Raw genomic sequence first — 20,953 nt, 5'->3', positions numbered from 1 at the left:
TTTTAAAAACAGACACAACAAACTGCCACAGCAGAGCTGTGGATTACCTTCCCTATAAACGATTTTGGAAGTCTTTTTAGCCCTTTAGAAATGTCCTGTAGTATTCATGGGACTGCTGAGGGAATCTGGATAATTCATTTTGTAATTTTAACTGCGCAAAAAAGCGCTAAATTAGGCCCCTCCCACTCATATTACAACAGTGGGAAGCTTCAGTTAACTGTTTCTATGCAAAATTTAAGCCAGCCATGTGGAAAAAACTTAGGCCCCAATAAGTTTTATCACCAAACATATGTTAAAAACGATTAAACATGCCAGCAAACGTTTTAAAACACATTTTTACAAGAGTATGTATCTCTATTAATAAGCCTGATACCAGTCGCTTTTACTGCATTTAAGGCTATACCAACATTACAGTGTTATCACCAATGTACGTTAAAAAACGATTAAACATGCCAGCAAACGTTTTAAAACACATTTTTATAAGAGTATGTATCTCTATTAATAAGCCTGATACCAGTCGCTATCGCTGCATTTAAGGCTTTACTTACATTACTTCGGTATCAGCAGTATTTTCTTAGTCAATTCCATTCCTAGAAAAATATTTTACTGCACATACCTTATCTGCAGGAAAACCTGCACGCCATTCCCCCTCTGAAGTACCTCACTCCTCAGAATGTGTGAGAACAGCAAATGCATCTCAGTTACGTCTGCTAAGATCATAGAAAAATGCAGGCAGATTCTTCTTCCAAATACTGCCTGAGAAAAACAGCACACTCCGGTGCCATTTAAAAATAACAAACTTTTGATTGAAGAATAAACTAAGTATAAGTCACCACAGACTCTCACGACTTCCTATCTATGTTGAGGCTTGCAAGAGAATGACTGAATAGGCAGTTAGGAGAGGAGCTATATAGCAGCTTTGCTGTGGGTGGACTCTTGCAACTTCCTGTTGGGAAGGAGAATATATTCCATAAGTAATGGATGATCCGTGGACTGGATGCACTTAACAAGAGAAATAGTAATTTAGAATATTTACTAACCCCAGCCTATGTATTAAAAATTTGCACATCCATCCGATGTTGAAATTTAAGAACTTAAACTGATTATATTTCCATGATAGAATTAAAACCCAAAGAATGCTTATTACTAAATTATTAAATAGTAAGAATGAAGGGATCCTTTTCAATAGACAAACAAATGAAACAAAAAATTATATACTTAAATTAGGTACATATAAATTCTTACTCCTTGCTAAAACCAAAGTTATAAATACTGAAATATGCTAATTTTTGTCTATATTTTTGCACATATCTCTTGCCCATATCTTCGAATTTTAGATTTTAAGCAAAACCCATAGATAATTTTATTAGAATCTTATCTTACATGTTTTAATGATCAAAATGCCCAATTAGATTTCTAAATATTTTACTTATTTTATTTTATTTATTTATGCTGTTTATACATAAGTTTACAGATGAAATTAACTCTGATATGAATAAGCCAATGGGAGTAATGAACCGGATATTTAAACCTCAGTAAAAACATGGAGTGATAGCTTGAGAAAGACTGATTAAGTTCAGCGGAAACGCGTTGCTAACAACTCCATACAGAGACCCACAGACCGATAAGGGATTACTGCCACAGAGCCGTCAATTTAGAGAGAGCGACAACACCCCCAAGGAGTGAACCAATCAGAGCCCCTTCTGGAGAAGGCGCGGTCTCTGTTCACACAGCGGGAGAACGCCGAACAACAACTGACGGCTCCATAACCGGTGAGGATCACAAACCGATAACGGACCAGGTTATTCTACCTACCTAAAGAACTTAGGAACAAGTGCACTTGTCTACCAAACCCAGGTACTTTTTTGGAAATTGCAAGATTACTTGCTCTAGACTGTCAGCTTACTATCTCCACAGGTACAAGGAGCAATTATACGCTCGAGGAAAGACCTATCATTGTTTGTAGCTGTTGGGAAAATACCACTATAAATACTCACATTATCTGCTTACAAAAATATTAAGGATATACACTCACAGAGTGCTTAAATCCGCATTGCGAAATTGAGAAGGAAACTGTTCTAGTTGTACTATAAACACATTACCCAGGGAGACTTTTATATGTTAGTTAGACAACTATATTTATATAGATTAATTTGTTTTACATAAGGTTGGCCAACCATTATTTGATTTGGGCATTTTGATAAAACATATCATATGTTATTTTACTCTGTCCTGCGATTTTGATCGAATGACATTACTCTTTATATTTAATAAAAAAATTTTAAAGAAAATTTTAAAATTTTTATTGTATCCATTTTAAGAAATTATATTACATCCATTTTTGGGGATTTCAGAGTCAACAGAGGCGCTGGTGTGTCTCTACCCTAACTCCTCACTATTGATCATTTCCAGGGGAATTGAGGAAACCCCTTTGAACTTACCAGTTTATACCCTTTCCCTTGCGCCATCTATAAGAATCTATCTACCCATATGCTTCACATTACACAGAACTCACACTCAAACAGTGATGGTTTTTACTTGATTAATAAAGTAAACTGCAAAAATCCATAAAGGAAATACACTAATGTTTGTTTCAATTATGGTTGGAAAGTCCAAAGCTAGGATTCAAGATGGTGGCATACATGACAAGAGGGAGGGAATAACCTCAATACTATGTTTATAAAATATATTTAGTGTATGTCCCTTTAAATGAATGCGTTAAAATAAATAATGAAAGTATATACAATCTCAAGATGTTTATCACTTGTTTAGAACTGGCAAGTGATTGCAGATAATATGTATGGATCCAATCTAAATGTTTTTATACTTTTGAACAATATGACAGTAATTATGTGCTAGTTGTGAATGTGTGTTGACCTTTCTGATTTAAAGGGACATGAAACCCAAACATTTTCTTTCATGATCCAGATAGAAAATACAATTTTAAACAACTTTCTAATTTACTTATATTATCTCATTTGCTTCACTCTCTTGGTATCATTTGTTGAAGGAGCAGCAATGCACTACTGGTTTCTAAATGTACACATGGGTGAGCCAATGGCAATCGTTTTATATCTGCAGTCACAAATCAGCAGCTAGAACCTAGGCACATTGCTGCTCCTGAGCTTACCTAGACAAACCTTTCAGCAAAGGATAACAAGAGAAGGAAGCAAATTAAATAATAGCATTAAATTGGAAAGTGGGTTAAAATTGTATTCTCTATCTGAATCATGAAAGAAAAAATATGGGTTTCATGTCCCTTTAATAAACGATTTTTTAATTTTTTTTTTAAAGTTAAAATCCAGCTAAAATGTGAATCCTCTTTGTTTCATATTACATTAAGAAGACAACTATATATACCTGCAGAAGCTTCCATCTGATGTTGAGGTCATCCAACTGGCGAGCTGTTTTTGCAGATGGATGAATGTCAAGCGCAGAGAGCTGACTGGCCGTATCATTCACAGTTTTCACTTTCAAGCTGATGGGAGCAATTTCCTCTCCAAATGCCTGACAAAGAAAACCCAAATGATTAATATGAAAGGCCTTGTGCTGTGATACAAATGTCTGCCACTTTGTTTATTTTAAAAGGGACATTAAACTCAAAATTGAATTTCCAATAAAATATTTAATTGTTAATGGGAAAAAAACACACCAAACCATTACTTCTTTTGATGGCTTTTCATGCTGTGTGTGTTTCCTTTCATTGCCTCTAGAGAAACTGTAGCGTGTACTGCAGATTGCAAGACACTGACCCTACAACATGCTACACAGTGAACACCTTTCCTGTTGCATGCAAAAGTAATACAATACTTAAAAGGACACAGAACACCTGCAGTCTTTTAATTAACTAGTTGACTATATATATATATATATATATATATATATATATATATATATATATATTGAAGGCATCAACATTGTATTTGCTGCAACTGTTTTTTAATAAACAAACTCGTGCTACCACTTGCCTTACTAGCTAGCCATAATCTTTTTTTCAGCTAAGCTAGTACTGTTTATCAAATGTGCTGAGACTAATCACGGACATAAATATGATAGGGTTAAAATGTAAAGTTGCACTCTGAACTTCTAATTCTCCGAATTGGAAAACCCCACAGTTTTCAGAGTCAAAACTACAGGAAAAAAGGGGGGGAATATATATATTTATTTTTTTAACTACAAAAAATGTAACATTTTAGATTAACATCTCAATGTGTCATGTCCCTTTAAAGGGAAATTAACAAGGCATGATGAAGTATTCAAAGTAAAGATTAAACTGAGAATAATACACAGATGTATTTTTTAAATTATATTAGTTGCTTAAATATTGCAAAAAAATAAGTTTTATTTCCATAAATTAATGGAAGCAGCCATGTTGTAAACTTGTTTTCCCTTTTGAAAACCTTCTTATTAAATCTTATCTCCTCTCATGTGGCAAATAAGGAAGAGATATAAATGTGTCACTAAATTGATCAAATAATGACAACGGAGAATACAGCAGTGTTAGGCTTCTGAAGCATGCAGTGTGCGCTTCCAATTATCGCGGGAATTTGAAACAACATTCAGAGTTAAATAACAGGAAAGGGGACAAAAATAATAATAATGAATGTATATTGCAAATGATTTTTATTTTGGGTTTTTTTCACCACACATAATTTAACACTACTGTGAGCTAGCTGCTGATTGGTGGCTGCACATATGTGTCACTGGCTAACCTGGTATGTTCCTCTAGTTCCCAGTAGTTCATTGCTGCTCCTCCAACAAAGGATACTAAGAGAATGAAGCAAACTTGATAATAGAAGTAAACTGGAAAGTTGTTTAAAACTATATGTTCTATCTGAATCATTAAATAAACATTGTGGGTTTGATCAACTGTGTGGTGGAACAATAAAAATTATTTTTCATGGAACTAAAAGGGACAGTCAATTTAAAAAAAACCTTTCATTTTTCAAATAGGGCATGTAATTTTAAACAACTTTCCAATTTACTATTATCAACAATTTTGCTGTGTTCTCTTGGTATTCTAGTTGAAAGCAAACCTAGGGAGGCACATATGATAATTTATAAGCCCTTGAAGGCCGTCTCTATTTTATTTACTTTTCACAGCAGGGGAGAGCAAGCTCATGTAGGCCATATAGATAGCATTGTGATCACGCCCGTGGCTAGTGGCAGACACTGCACTAATTGGCTAAAATGCAAGTCAATAGATAACTAAAAGTCATGTGATTAGGGGCGGTCAGAAGATGCTTAGATACAAGTTAGTCACAGAAATAAAAAGTGTATTAATATAACAGTGTTTGTTTTGCAAGACTGGGGAATGGGTAATAACGGGATTATCTATCTTTTTAAACAACAAAAATTCTGGTGTTGACTGTCCCTTTTATAAACTAAAACACATTACTATTTAGCCAACTTTGTTGCATATGGCAGCTAGGATGCGATTTCTGACCATCTCAGTTTATAGCATTAATTAATATATATTTTGTAGCTTTATATTACTCATGATTAAGTAAATAAATCCTGCATGTAAAATGAGTGCTAAATGATATAATGTGTTGATAACACAACATTTGTACACAATTTTTACACAAATTCAAAAAGGAATTTAAAAAGGGACATCAAACTCAAAATGATTCTTTCATTATTCAAATAGAGCATGCAATTGCAAACAACTTTCTAATTTATTTCTATAATCATTTTTTGTTCTCTTGGTACCCTTTGTTGAAAAGCAGGGACGTAAGCTCAGGAGCGTGCACGTGTCTTGAGCACTATATGGCAGCAGTTTTTCAAGAATGTTATCCATTTGCAAGAGTTCTAGATGTAGTGCTCCAGTCACTTACCTAGGTATCACTTCAACAAAGAATACCATAGGAACAAAGCAAATTTGATAATATAAGAAAATTGGAAGTTTTATTAAAAAACAGTGTATGCTCTGTCTGAATTTTAAAAGAACTTGTTAGGGTTTCATATCCTTTTAATTTCCATTTAAATACAAACATTATTCATTCTAGCCTGAAATGTCTCCATTCGTTATGGGTTACTAATGATATTTAAGTGATACATTTATTATAGCAGTAGTAGCTACGGAAATATAAAATAAAATGTAACAGTTTGATGTTATAATTCAATTTGTGACCTAATAATCTACAAAGTACCTTTTCAGATGGAAATGATATTATCTAGTTTTTTTTTTACTTCAAAATAAAACCCATTCAAAAAAGTAACCCCAAAGATTTGTACCTGTTCCTCATCACAGCTATGAGTTGCAACTCCAGTAATGAGCATGATTTTTTTTTTTTTAAAGTTCCAATTAATTTAAATTATAATTTGTTTGTTTCCTGGATTCCTTTGTTGAAGAGTATACCTAGGTAGGCTTAGGAGTGTTCTTATGTCTTGAACAGTATATGGCAGCAGTGTTTTCAACAATATATACACGTTTTATATATCAAGCTTCAGACACTTCGAGAAGTTGTTAGTTTAGTTGTTGAAGTCTGACAAAATCCTTTGTGCAAACAAACAGTAGTAAAAGGGCAACTACTAATTGTTGGAAAAGTGGCCATGGTCTGAGGTGAACACCTTCTGAGGCATGTTTGAGAGTATGTGAGTCTGATTGGATGTTGGCCGTCACATGATACAGAGGAAAATGAAATGAAAGGAAGCTTTGAAATTTGGTAGAAAAAAAAATGCTTGACAGATAATTTTATTACCTTCTGTATGAGGAGAGTCCACAGTTTCCTTCCTTACTTGTGGGAAATACAGAACCTGGCCACCAGGAGGAGGCAGAGACACCCCAGCCAAAGGCTTAAATAGCTCCCCCACATCCCTCATCCCCCAGTCATTCTGCTGAGGGAACAAGGAACAGTAGGAGAAATATCAGGGTATAAATGGTGCTAGAAGAACAAAACCAAATTTAAGTCTGCCCAACGGAGAATTTGGCAGGGGCCGTGGACTTTCCTCATACAGAAGGAAAGGAAATGATCTGGTAAGCATAATTTATATGTTTTCCTTCTTAATATGAGGAGAGTCCACGGCTTCATTCCTTACTTGTGGAAAACATATACTGAAGCTATAGAGGACACTGAATGAAACAGGAGGGTAAAAAGGAGATGCGAACCCTGTTCTGAGGGCACCACAGCCTGCAAAACCCTTTCTCCCAAAAGCTACTTCTGCCGAAGCAAAAATGTAAAATATGTAAAAACTTGAAAAAGTATGTAAGTAAGACCAGGTAGTCGCCCTACAATCTAATCCATAGAGGCCTCATTCTCAAAAGATCATAGAGGAAACCACAGCTCTAATTGAATGAGCCATCATCCTCTGAGGAGGCTTGTGTCCCGCTGACTCATAAGCTAAGCGAGTATTGCTCCTCAACCCGAAAAACAAAGAAGCGGACGAGGCTTCCTGCCCCTTACGCTTCACAGAATAGGCACAAACAAGGAAAAAGTCTGACGAAACATACTTGTAGCCTGAAGATAGAACTTCAAGGCCCGAACTACATCCAAGTTATGAAATAACTGCTACTTCGAAGAGAAGGATTAGGACACAAGGAAGCCTGTTAACTAGGATAGATGGGCCTGCTGTACCTGGACTGGAAATCTAGAAAAAAACTCCTTCTCTTGCATAAAAAGAAGGAGAAAACCCAACTAGTATCCACAACAGGTCCTGCCTGTCATCTAGGATACAACGTATCTGCCGGAACAATCAAAGGCGAAAACAAAACCTCTTAAGTTCCAGCAAGGCTAGAACAACTGAATAATCAAAATAAAGAAATTAAGCTCAGAGGCTTAAGATTTTTCTTGAAAATCATCGGGGGAACTATCACCCCGAACAGAAATCTGTAAGCTTCCACCGGAAGTCTCCATACTTCTAACACAGACTAGAGTGAAGAAAGCAGGCAACGAAATTTGTCAACGCTGATTGCTTAAGGAGCTGTTAATATGAGTCTGGATGGGTTCGCAGAAAGACTCTCTCTGCATATCCAGACTCTAACTTTCGTCAATGCTCTCACTGAGAGGCTGACAAGACTACTTAAAACTCCAGTCCCATTGTGAAGGGTACTACCCTCCATAAGGAACTACTCCAAAATCTTCTGACACTTCTCTGCCAACCTCCTGTGACAAAAGGCAAAGAATGACTGGGGGATGAGGGAAGTGGGGGAGGTATTTAAGCCTTTGGCTGGGGTGTCTTTGCCTCCTCCTGGTGGCCAGGTTCTGTATTTCCCACAAGTAAGGAATTAAGCCGTGGACTCTCCTCATATTAAGAAGAAAATCTGTTTACAATTCAAACAGTGTTATTGCATTATCACTTTACTATGCATTTGCAAATTATGCAGGTCTGTCCTTTAAGTGATAGTTTTAAATGTTTTTAAAACTTTTTTCTATGTAGATATTTTACAATGCAGTACTAAATCACTGATAAATATAACAATTTTAAATTGTTTACACATGTTGTAGCCCCTTAAATATCCTCTCAACTAAATGTTTAAATTCTCAAAATCCATTGAATAAAGATATCATATTTTTTAGAAAGCTTTTCAGAAAGCACTATGAAGCTTTTCCTGCAGGTAACATATGTTACATCCATATACCTTAGATATCATTTTTCATTTAAGTCATCTTGAAGTAATGCTACAGTTCAAAATAGATAGTTTAACTTGTCCAAATGTGACAGGAATAACATAATTTATGTAAGAACTTACCTGATAAATTCATTTCTTTCATATTAGCAAGAGTCCATGAGCTAGTGATGTATGGGATATACATTCCTACCAGGAGGGGCAAAGTTTCCCAAACCTTAAAATGCCTATAAATACACCCCTCACCACACCCACAATTCAGTTTAACGAATAGCCAAGAAGTGGGGTGATAAGAAAAAAGTGCGAAAGCATATAAAATAAGGAATTGGAATAATTGTGCTTTATACAAAAAAATCAAAACCACCACAAAAAAGGGCGGGCCTCATGGACTCTTGCTAATATGAAAGAAATGAATTTATCAGGTAAGTTCTTACATAAATTATGTTTTCTTTCATGTAATTAGCAAGAGTCCATGAGCTAGTGACGTATGGGATAATGATTACCCAAGATGTGGATCTTTCCACGCAAGAGTCACTAGAGAGGGAGGGATAAAATAAAGACAGCCAATTCCTGCTGAAAATAATCCACACCCAGAATAAAATTTTAATGAAAAAACATAAGCAGAAGATTCAAACTGAAAACACTGCCTGAAGTACGTTTCTACCAAAAACTGCTTCAAAAGAAGAAAACACATCAAAATGGTAGAATTTAGTAAAATTATGCAAAGAGGACCAAGTTGCTGCTTTGCAAATCTGATCAACCGAAGCTTCATTCCTAAACGCCCAGGAAGTAGAACTGACCTAGTAGAATGAGCTGTAATCCTTTGAGGCGGAGTGTTACCCGACTCAACATAGGCATGATGAAATAAAGATTTCAACCAAGATGCCAAAGAAATGGCAGAAGCTTTCTGGCCTTTTCTAGAACCGGAAAAGATGACAAATAGACTAGAAGTCTTTCGGAAAGACTTAGTAGCTTCAACATAATATTACAAAGCTCTAACAGCATCCAAAGAATGCAATGATTTCTCCTTAGAATTCATAGGATCAGGACATAATGAAGGAACCACAATTTCTCTACTAATGTTGTTAGAATTCACAACCTTAGGTAAAAAAATTCAAAAGAAGTTCGCAGCACCGCCTTATCCTGATGCAAAATCAGAAAAGGAGACTCACAAAAAAGAGTAGATAATTCAGAGACTCTTCTGGCAGAAGAGATGGCCAAAAGAAACAAAACTTTCCAAGAAAGTAATATAACGACCAAAGAATGCATGGGTTCAAAAGGAGGAGCTTGAAGAGCCCCCAGAACCAAATTCAAACTCCAAGGAGGAGAAATTGACTTAAAGACAGGTTTTATACAAACCAAAGGTTGTACAAAACAATAAATATCAGGAAGATTAGCAAACCTTCTGTGAAAAAGAACAGAAAGAGCAGAGATTTGTCTTTCAAGGAACTTGCGGACAAACCTTTATCTAAACCATCCTGAAGAAACTGTAAAATTCTCGGTATTCAAAAAGAATGCCAAGAAAAAAGATGAGAAAGACACTAAGAAATATAAGTCTTCCAGACTCTATAATATATCTCTCTAGATACAAATTTACGAGCCTGTCACATAGTATCAATCACAGAGTCAGAGAAACCTCTTTGACCAAGAATCAAGCGTTCAAACTCCATACCTTAAAATTAAGGTTTTGAGACAGAAAGACTGGTCTTAACGGAAGAGTCCACAGCTGGCAAGAGGCCATCCGGACAAGATCCGCATACCAAAACCTTTGAGGCCATGCTGGAGCTACCAGCAGGACAAACGAGCATTCCTTTAGAATATTGGAGAATACCCTTGGAAGAAGAACTAGAGGCGGAAAGATATAGGCAGGATGACACTTGTAAGGAAGAAAATAATGCATCACTGCCTCCGCCCGAGGATCCCAGGATCCGGACAGATACCAGGGAAGTTTCTTGTTTAGATGAGAAGCCATCAGATCTATTTCTGGGAGTTCCCACATTGAACAATCTGAGGAAATACCTCTGGGTGAAGAGACCATTCGCCCAGGTGCAACGTTTGGCGACTGAGATAATCCGCTTTCCAATTGTCCATACCTGGGATATGAACCGCAGAGATTAGACAGGAGCTGGATTCCACCCAAACCAAAATTCGAGATACTTCTTTCATAGCCAGAGGACTGTGAGTCCCTCCTAGATGATTGATGTATGTCACAGTTGTGACATTGTCTATCTGAAAACAAATGAACAACTCTCTCTTCAGAAGAGGCCAAGACTGGAAAGCTCTGAAAATTGCACGGAGTTCCAAAATATTGATCGGAAATCTCACCTCCTGAGATTCCCAAACCCCTTGTGCCGTCAGGTACCCCCACACAGCTCCCCAACCTGTAAGACTTGCATCTGTTGAGATTATAGTCCAGGATGGAAGAACAAGAAGCCCCCTGAACTAAACGATGGTGATCTGTCCACCATGTCAGAGAGTGTCGTATAATCGGTTTAAAGATATTAATCGAGATATCTTGAGTAATCCCTGCACCATTGGTTCAGCATACAGAGCTGAAGAGGTCGCATGTGAAAACGAGCAAAGGAGATCGCATCTGATGCGGCAGTCCTAAGACCTAAAATTTCCATGCATAAGGCTACCAAAGGGAATGATTGTGACTGAAGGTTTTGACAAGCTGATATCAATGTTAAACTTCTCTTGTCTGACAAGGACAGAGTCATAGACACTGAATCTATCTAGAAACCTAAAAAGATTACCCTTGTCTGAGGAATCAATGAACTGATTGGTAAATTGAACCTCCAACCATGAACTTGAAGAAACAACACAAGTCGATTCGTATGAGATTCTTCGAAAATGAGAAGACTGAGCAAATACCAAGATATCGTCCAAATAAGGAAATACCAAAACCCTGTTCTCTGATTACAGAAAGAAGGGCACCGAGAACCTTTGAAAAAAATTCTTGGAACTGAGGCTAGGCCAAACGGTAGAGCCAAAAAACTGGTAATGCTTGTCTAAAAAGAGAATCTCAGACACTAAAAGTGATCTGGATGAATCGGAATATGCAGATACACATCCTGTAAATCTATTGTAGACATATAATGCCCTTGCTAAACAAAAAGCAGGATAGTCCTACAGTAACCATCTTGAATGTTGGTATCCTTACATAACGATTCAATATTGATAGATCCGGAACTGGTCTGAAGGAATTGACCTTCTTTGGTACAATGAAGAGATAAAATAAAACCCCAGCCCCTGTTCCAGAACTGGAACTGGCATAATTACTCCAACCAACTCTAGATCTGAAACACATTTCAGAAATGCTGAGCCTTTGCTGTGTTAACTGGGACACGGGAAAGAAAAAAATCTCTTAGCAGGAGGCCTTAACTTGAAGCCAATTCTGTACCTTTCTGAAACAATGTTCTGAAACCAGAGATTGAGAACGGAATTGATCCAAATTTCTTTGAAGAAAACGTAATCTGCCCCATACCAGCTGAGCTGGAATAAGGGCCGCACCTTCATGGGTACTTAGGAGCTGGCTATAGATTTCTATAAGGCTTGGATATATTCCAAACTGGAAATAGTTTCCAAACTGATACCGCTCCTGAGGATGAAGGATCAGGCTTTTGTTCCTTGTTGTGAGGAAAGGAACGAAAAAGACTATTAGACCTAAATTTACCTTAGATTTTTTATCCTTTGGTAAAAAAGTTCCCTTCCTTCCAGAAACAATTGAGATAATTTAATACCCTGGAAAGAAAGGGAAAGCAAAGTTGACTTAGAAGACATATCAGCATTCCAAGTTTAATCCATAAAGCTTTTCTAGCTGAAATAGCTAGAGACATATACCTGACATCAACTCTAATGATATCAAAAGATGGTATCACCAATAAAATTATTAGCATGTTATAGAATAATAATAATGCTATAAAATTATGATCTGTTACTTGTTGCGCTAAAGCTTCTAACCAAAAAGTTGAAGCTGCAGCAACATCCGCTAAAAATATAGCAGGTCTAAGAAGATTACCTGAACATAAGTAAGCTTTTCTTAGAAAGGATTCAATTTTCCTTAAATAAAGTACTATCTGCCGTAGGAACAGTAGTACATTTAGCAGGAGTAGAGACAGCCCCATAACCTTAGGGATTTTGTCCCAAAAAAACTCTAATCTGTCAGATGGCACAGGATATAATTTGCTTAAACGTTTAGAAGGAGTAAAAGAATTACCCAAATTATTCCATTCCCTGGAAATTACTTCAGAAATAGCATCAGGGAGATTAAACACTTCTGGAATAACTACAGGAGATTTAAAAACCTTATTTAAACGTTTAGATTTAGTATCAAGAGGACCAGAATCCTCTATTTCTAATGCAATTAATACTTCTTTAAATAAAGAACGAATAAATTCCATCTTGAACAAATACAAAGATTTATCAGTATCAGAATGATGATGTTCATTTAAAAATTCATCTGAAAAAAGAGAAGTTTTAAAAGACTTTTATGTAAACTAGAAGGAGAAATAACAGACATAGCCTTCTTAATGGATTTAAAAAATAAAATCTCATATGTTTATCAGGAACACTCTGAAAATTAGATGTTGACGGAACAGCAACAGGTAATGTAACAGTACTAAAGGAAATTTTATCTGCATTAATAAGTTTGTCATGACATGCAATACAAACAGCTGGAGAAACAGATACCAAAAATTATAGCAGATAGACTTAGCTTGGTAGCTCCAGCACTAGACAGCGATTTTCCTGTAGTATCTTCTGACTCGGATGCAACGTGAGACATCTTGCAATATGTAAGACAAAAAAACAACATATAAAGCAAAATTGATCAAATTCCTTAAATGACAGTTTCAGGAATGGGAAAAAATGCCAAAGAACAAGCTTCTAGCAACCAGAAGCAATGAAAAATGAGACTAAAATAATGTGGAGACAAAAGCGACGCCCATATTTTTTAGCGCCAAATCAGACGCCCACATTATTTGGCGCCTAAAATGCTTTTGGCGCCAAAAATGACGCCACATCCGGAACGCCGACATTTTTGGCGCAAAATAACGTCAAAAAAATGACGCAACTTCCGGCGATACGTATGACGCCGGAAACGGAAAAGAATTTTTGCGCCAAAAAAGTCCGCGCCAAGAATGACGCAATAAAATGAAGCATTTTCAGCCCCCGCGAGCCTAACAGCCCACAGGGAAAAAAGAGTCAAATTTTTGAAGGTAAGAAAAAACATAATTTATGCTTACCTGATAAATTCCTTTCTTCTGTTGTGTGATCAGTCCACGGGTCATCATTACTTCTGGGATATAACTCCTCCCCAACAGGAAATGCAAGAGGATTCACCCAGCAGAGCTGCATATAGCTCCTCCCCTCTACGTCAGTCCCAGTCATTCGACCAAGAATCAACGAGAAAGGAGTAACCAAGGGTGAAGTGGTGACTGGAGTATAATTTAAAAGATATTTACCTGCCTTAAAACAGGGCGGGCCGTGGACTGATCACACAACAGAAGAAAGGAATTTATCAGGTAAGCATAAATTATGTTTTCTTCTGTTATGTGTGATCAGTCCACGGGTCATCATTACTTCTGGGATACCAATACCAAAGCAAAAGTACACGGATGACGGGAGGGATAGGCAGGCTCATTATACAGAAGGAACCACTGCTTGAAGAACCTTTCTCCCAAAAATAGCCTCCGAAGAAGCAAAAGTGTCAAATTTGTAAAATTTGGAAAAAGTATGAATCGAAGACCAAGTTGCAGCCTTGCAAATCTGTTCAACAGAGGCCTCATTCTTAAAGGCCCAAGTGGAAGCCACAGCTCTAGTGGAGTGAGCTGTAATTCTTTCAGGAGGCTGCTGTCCAGCAGTCTCATAGGCTAAACGTATTATGCTACGAAGCCAAAAAGAGAGAGAGGTAGCAGAAGCTTTTTGACCTCTCCTCTGTCCAGAATAAACGACAAACAGGGAAGAAGTTTGGCGAAAATCTTTAGTTGCCTGCAAGTAGAACTTGAGGGCACGAACTACATCCAGATTGTGTAGAAGACGTTCCTTCTTTGAAGAAGGATTTGGACACAAGGATGGAACAACAATCTCTTGATTGATATTCCTGTTAGTGACTACCTTAGGTAAGAACCCAGGTTTAGTACGCAGAACTACCTTGTCTGAGTGAAAAATCAGATAAGGAGAATCACAATGTAAGGCTGATAACTCAGAGACTCTTCGAGCCGAGGAAATAGCCATTAAAAACAGAACTTTCCAAGATAACAATTTTATATCAATGGAATGAAGGGGTTCAAACGGAACACCCTGTAAAACGTTAAGAACTAAGTTTAAACTCCATGGCGGAGCAACAGCTTTAAACACAGGCTTGATCCTAGCTAAAGCCTGACAAAAGGCCTGGACGTCTGGATTTTCTGACAGACGCCTGTGTAACAAGATGGACAGAGCTGAAATCTGTCCCTTTAATGAACTAGCTGATAGACCCTTTTCTAAACCTTCTTGTAGAAAGGACAATATCCTAGCGATCCTAACCTTACTCCAGGAGTAACCTTTGGATTCGCACCAGTATAGGTATTTACGCCATATTTTATGGTAAATCCTTCTGGTAACAGGCTTCCTAGCCTGTATCAGGGTATCAATAACCGACTCAGAAAAACCACGTTTTGATAAAATCAAGCGTTCAATTTCCAAGCAGTCAGCTTCAGAGAAGTTAGATTTTGATGTTTGAATGGACCCTGTATCAGAAGGTCCTGTCTTAGAGGTAGAGACCAAGGCGGACAGGATGACATGTCCACTAGATCTGCATACCAAGTCCTGCGTGGCCATGCAGGCGCTATTAGAATCACTGATGCTCTCTCCTGTTTGATTTTGGCAATCAATCGAGGAAGCAGCGGGAAGGGTGGAAACACATAAGCCATCCCGAAGTTCCAAGGTGCTGTCAAAGCATCTATCAGAACCGCTCCCGGATCCCTGGATCTGGACCCGTAGAGAGGAAGTTTGGCGTTCTGGCGAGACGCCATGAGATCTATCTCTGGTTTGCCCCAACGTCGAAGTATTTGGGCAAAGACCTCCGGATGAAGTTCCCACTCCCCCGGATGAAAAGTCTGGCGACTCAAGAAATCCGCCTCCCAGTTCTCCACTCCCGGGATGTGGATTGCTGACAGGTGGCAAGAGTGAGACTCTGCCCAGCGAATTATCTTTGATACTTCCATCATTGCTAGGGAGCTTCTTGTCCCTCCCTGATGGTTGATGTAAGCTACAGTCGTGATGTTGTCCGACTGAAACCTGATGAACCCCCGAGTTGTTAATTGGGGCCAAGCCAGAAGGGCATTGAGAACTGCTCTCAATTCCAGGATGTTTATTGGAAGGAGACTCTCCTCCTGATTCCATAGTCCCTGAGCCTTCAGAGAATTCCAGACAGCGCCCCAACCTAGTAGGCTGGCGTCTGTTGTTACAATTGTCCAGTCTGGCCTGCTGAATGGCATCCCCCTGGACAGGTGTGGCCGATAAAGCCACCATAGAAGAGAATTTCTGGTCTCTTGATTCAGATTCAGAGTAGGGGACAAATCTGAGTAATCCCCATTCCACTGACTTAGCATGCACAATTGCAGCGGTCTGAGGTGTAGGCGTGCAAAAGGTACTATGTCCATTGCCGCTACCATTAAGCCGATCACCTCCATGCATTGAGCTACTGACGGGTGTTGAATGGAATGAAGGACACGGCATGCATTTTGAAGCTTTGTTAACCTGTCTTCTGTCAGGTAAATCTTCATTTCTACAGAATCTATAAGAATCCCCAAGAATGGAACTCTTGTGAGAGGAAAAAGAGAACTCTTCTTTTCGTTCACTTTCCATCCATGCGACCTTAGAAATGCCAGAACTAACTCTGTATGAGACTTGGCAGTTTGAAAGCTTGAAGCTTGTATTAGAATGTCGTCTAGGTACGGAGCTACCGAAATCCCTCGCGGTCTTAGTACCGCCAGAAGGGCACCCAGAACCTTTGTGAAGATTCTTGGAGCCGTAGCCAATCCGAATGGAAGAGCTACAAACTGGTAGTGCCTGTCTAAGAAGGCAAACCTTAGATACCGGTGATGATCTTTGTGAATCGGTATGTGAAGGTAAGCATCTTTTAAATCCACTGTGGTCATGTACTGACCCTTTTGGATCATGGGTAAGATTGTCCGAATAGTTTCCATTTTGAACGATGGAACTCTTAGGAATTTGTTTAGAATCTTTAAATCTAAGATTGGCCTGAAAGTTCCCTCTTTTTTGGGAACCACAAACAGGTTTGAGTAGAACCCTTGTCCTTGTTCCGACCGCGGAACCGGATGGATCACTCCCATTAATAACAGATCTTGTACACAGCGTAGAAACGCTTCTTTCTTTATCTGGTTTGTTGATAACCTTGACAGATGAAATCTCCCTCTTGGGGGAGATAATTTGAAGTCTAGAAGGTATCCCTGAGATATGATCTCTAGCGCCCAGGGATCCTGAACATCTCTTGCCCAGGCCTGGGCGAAGAGAGAAAGTCTGCCCCCCACTAGATCCGGTCCCGGATCGGGGGCTCTCGGTTCATGCTGTCTTTGAGGCAGCAGCAGGTTTCCTGGCCTGCTTGCTCTTGTTCCAGGACTGGTTAGGCTTCCAGCCTTGCCTGTAACGAGCAACAGCTCCCTCCTGTTTTGGTGCAGTGGAGGTTGATGCTGCTCCTGTTTTGAAATTCCGAAAGGGACGAAAATTAGACTGTCTAGCCTTAGCTTTGGCTTTGTCTTGAGGTAGGGCGTGGCCCTTACCTCCTGTAATGTCAGCGATAATTTCTTTCAAACCGGGCCCAAATAAAGACTGCCCCTTGAAAGGTATATTAAGTAATTTGGACTTAGAAGTAACATCAGCTGACCAGGATTTTAGCCACAGCGCCCTACGTGCCTGTATGGCGAATCCTGAGTTCTTAGCCGTAAGTTTGGTTAAATGTACTACGGCCTCCGAAATGAATGAATTAGCTAGTTTAAGGACTCTAAGCCTGTCCGTAATGTCGTCTAGCGTAGATGAACTAAGGTTCTCTTCCAGAGACTCAATCCAAAATGCTGCCGCAGCCGTAATCGGCGCGATACATGCAAGGGGTTGCAATATAAAACCTTGTTGAACAAACATTTTCTTAAGGTAACCCTCTAATTTTTTATCCATTGGATCTGAAAAAGCACAGCTATCCTCCACCGGGATAGTGGTACGCTTAGCTAAAGTAGAAACTGCTCCCTCCACCTTAGGGACCGTTTGCCATAAGTCCCGAGTGGTGGTGTCTATTGGAAACATCTTTCTAAATATTGGAGGGGGTGAGAACGGCACACCGGGTCTATCCCACTCCTTAGTAACAATTTCAGTTAGTCTCTTAGGTATAGGAAAAACGTCAGTACTCGCCGGTACCGCAAAGTATTTATCCAACCTACACAGTTTCTCTGGTATTGCAACGGTGTTACAATCATTGAGAGCTGCTAAGACCTCCCCTAGTAATACACGGAGGTTCTCCAATTTAAATTTAAAATTTGAAATATCTGAATCCAATCTGTTTGGATCAGAACCGTCACCTACAGAATGAAGCTCTCCGTCCTCATGCTCTGCAAGCTGTGACGCAGTATCAGACATGGCCCTAGTATTGTCAGCGCACTCTGTTCTCACCCCAGAGTGATCACGCTTGCCTCTTAGTTCTGGTAATTTAGACAAAACTTCAGTCATAACAGTAGCCATATCTTGTAATGTTATCTGTAATGGCCGCCCAGATGTACTAGGCGCCATAATATCACGCACCTCCCGGGCGGGAGATGCAGGTACTGCCGCGTGAGGCGAGTTAGTCGGCATAACTCTCCCCTCGCTGTTTGGTGAAATTTGTTCAAATTGTACAGATTGACTTTTATTTAAAGTAGCATCAATACAGTTAGTACATAAATTTCTATTGGGCTCCACCTTGGCATTGGAACAAATGACACAGATATCTTCCTCTGAGTCAGACATGTTTAACACACTAGCAATAAACTTGCAACTTGGTTATAATCTTTTTTAGCAAAAACGTACTGTGCCTCAAAGAGGTACTAAACGATTAAATGATTAAATGACAGTTGAAATAATGAACTGAAAAACAGTTATAGCATCAAACTTTAAAACAACACAACTTTTAGCAAAGGTTTGTTCCCATTAGAAAAATAACAATAATTAAATTTGACATAAAAATTACAGAGTAACGTTTTTATTCACAGTCAATATAAAATTCTCACAGCTCTGCTGAGAGAATCTACCTCCCTCTAAAGAAGTTTGAAGACCCCTGAGATCTGTCAGAGATGAACCGGATCATGCAGGAAATATAAGAGTAACTGACTGGAATTTTTTTGATGCGTAGCAAAGAGCGCCAAAAACGGCCCCTCCCCCTCACACACAGCAGTGAAGAGAAACGAAACTGTCATAATTAAAACCAAACAACTGCCAAGTGGAAAATAATGCCCAAATATTTATTCACTCAGTACCTCAGAAATGTAAACGATTCTACATTCCAGCAAAAACGTTTAACATGATAAATACTTATTAAAAGGATTAGTGACTTTTAACAGAGTAGTTCCGGTGAAATACCATCCCCAGAATACTGAAGTGTATACATACATGACATTATAACGGTATGGCAGGATTTTCTCATCAATTCCATTCAGAAAATAAAAACTGCTACATACCTCAATGCAGATTCATCTGCCCGCTGTCCCCTGATCTGAAGCTTTTACCTCCCTCAGATGGCCGAGAACAGCAATATGATCTTAACTACTCCGGTTAAAATCATAGTAAAAAACTCTGGTAGATTCTTCCTCAAACTCTGCCAGAGAAGTAATAACACGCTCCGGTGCTATTGTAAAATAACAAACTTTTGATTGAAGTCATAAAAACTAAGTATAATCACCATAGTCCTCTCACACATCCTATCTAGTCGTTGGGTGCAAGAGAATGACTGGGACTGACGTAGAGGGGAGGAGCTATATGCAGCTCTGCTGGGTGAATCCTCTTGCATTTCCTGTTGGGGAGGAGTTATATCCCAGAAGTAATGATGACCCGTGGACTGATCACACATAACAGAAGAAAAATGATTAATTCAAATGCATTATCCCAAATATGAAACTGACTGTCTGAAAAATAAGGAAAGTTGAACATTCTGAGTCAAGGCAAATAAATGTTTGAATACATATATTTAGAACTTTATAAACAAAGTGCCCAACCATAGCTTAGAGTGTCACAGAAAATAAGATTTACTTACCCCAGGACACTCATCTACATGTTTGTAGAAAGCCAAACCAGTACTGAAACGAGAATCAGCAGAGGTAATGGTATATAAATAAGAGTATATCGTCGATCTGAAAAGGGAGGTAAGAGATGAATCTCTACGACCGATAACAGAGAACCTATGAAATAGACCCCGTAGAAGGAGATCACTGCATTCAAATAGGCAATACTCTCCTCACATCCCTCTGACATTCACTGCACGCTGAGAGGAAAACCGGGCTCCAACTTGCTGCGGAGCGCATATCAACGTAGAATCTAGCACAAACTTACTTCACCACCTCCATCGGAGGCAAAGTTTGTAAAACTGAATTGTGGGTGTGGTGAGGGGTGTATTTATAGGCATTTTAAGGTTTGGGAAACTTTGCCCCTCCTGGTAGGAATGTATATCCCATACGTCACTAGCTCATGGACTCTTGCTAATTACATGAAAGAAATTCTATTTATTGTTCCAGACTGAACACAATTCTAATTCTTAAAGGAGAAACAAATACCTTTATGTTAGGTGTATCATAAATAGTTAGAAAAGAGAATTCTATCTGCAGTTTTCTACATCTGAGAGCATTTGGTATTATATGTACTTTAATACTTGGATAGACAACAAAGAGGAAAAAAAAAGTTGATTTGTGGTTATAACATTCTATTTACTACAGCAACTTGTCTGCTATTTTTTGTTGTGGTTAGGAATAGCGGAATACATTTAAAACTAAAACGGACTTAGATATTTTTAAGATATACAAAAAAATGTTCTCCTGGCCATAAACTTTAGCAAATAAAGGGCTATATTCCGAGTGGCTCGCAAAATGTAACACATGAGCGATAAAGGGTATTTCTCAGATTTTTGTACACAACGGAAATAATGTGTGTATTACGAGTTTGAAAGTTCACTTGAGCGCAATCAAATTTAACACGTGTCAGATTAACGCAACTTCAGAGCTTCTGGTTAACTGTTACGCAAGACAAAAAATTTGCATAAAACACAATCAATACATTTAACAGTACAGTGATCTTTTTTTTTTTTTTTATAAATGGCATTAAAAAGTTATAAGGGCTCAAGTGTAAGAAAAAAAAAAAAAAAGACCT

General features: G+C 38.4%; 1 protein-coding gene across 5 annotated transcripts in view; it reads right to left on the bottom strand.

The window, feature by feature from the left end:
* Positions 1-20,953, bottom strand: part of UTRN (utrophin) — a 1,395,536-nt gene that overhangs the window by 381,829 nt on the left and 992,754 nt on the right. For 4 of the 5 annotated variants that reach the window (XM_053711837.1, XM_053711835.1, XM_053711836.1 and 1 more), the window contains one exon: positions 3,361-3,507. The exons of the other annotated variant lie outside the window; for it this stretch is intronic. In XM_053711837.1, coding sequence (XP_053567812.1) covers positions 3,361-3,507 — 147 coding nt within the window. The remainder of the gene's footprint in view (positions 1-3,360; positions 3,508-20,953) is intronic. 5 annotated transcript variants of the gene reach the window in all.

This window comes from Bombina bombina, chromosome 4 (assembly GCF_027579735.1).
Source record: "Bombina bombina isolate aBomBom1 chromosome 4, aBomBom1.pri, whole genome shotgun sequence".
Taxonomy (NCBI): domain Eukaryota; kingdom Metazoa; phylum Chordata; class Amphibia; order Anura; family Bombinatoridae; genus Bombina; species Bombina bombina.
This window is presented reverse-complemented; position numbering and strand designations above follow the sequence as displayed.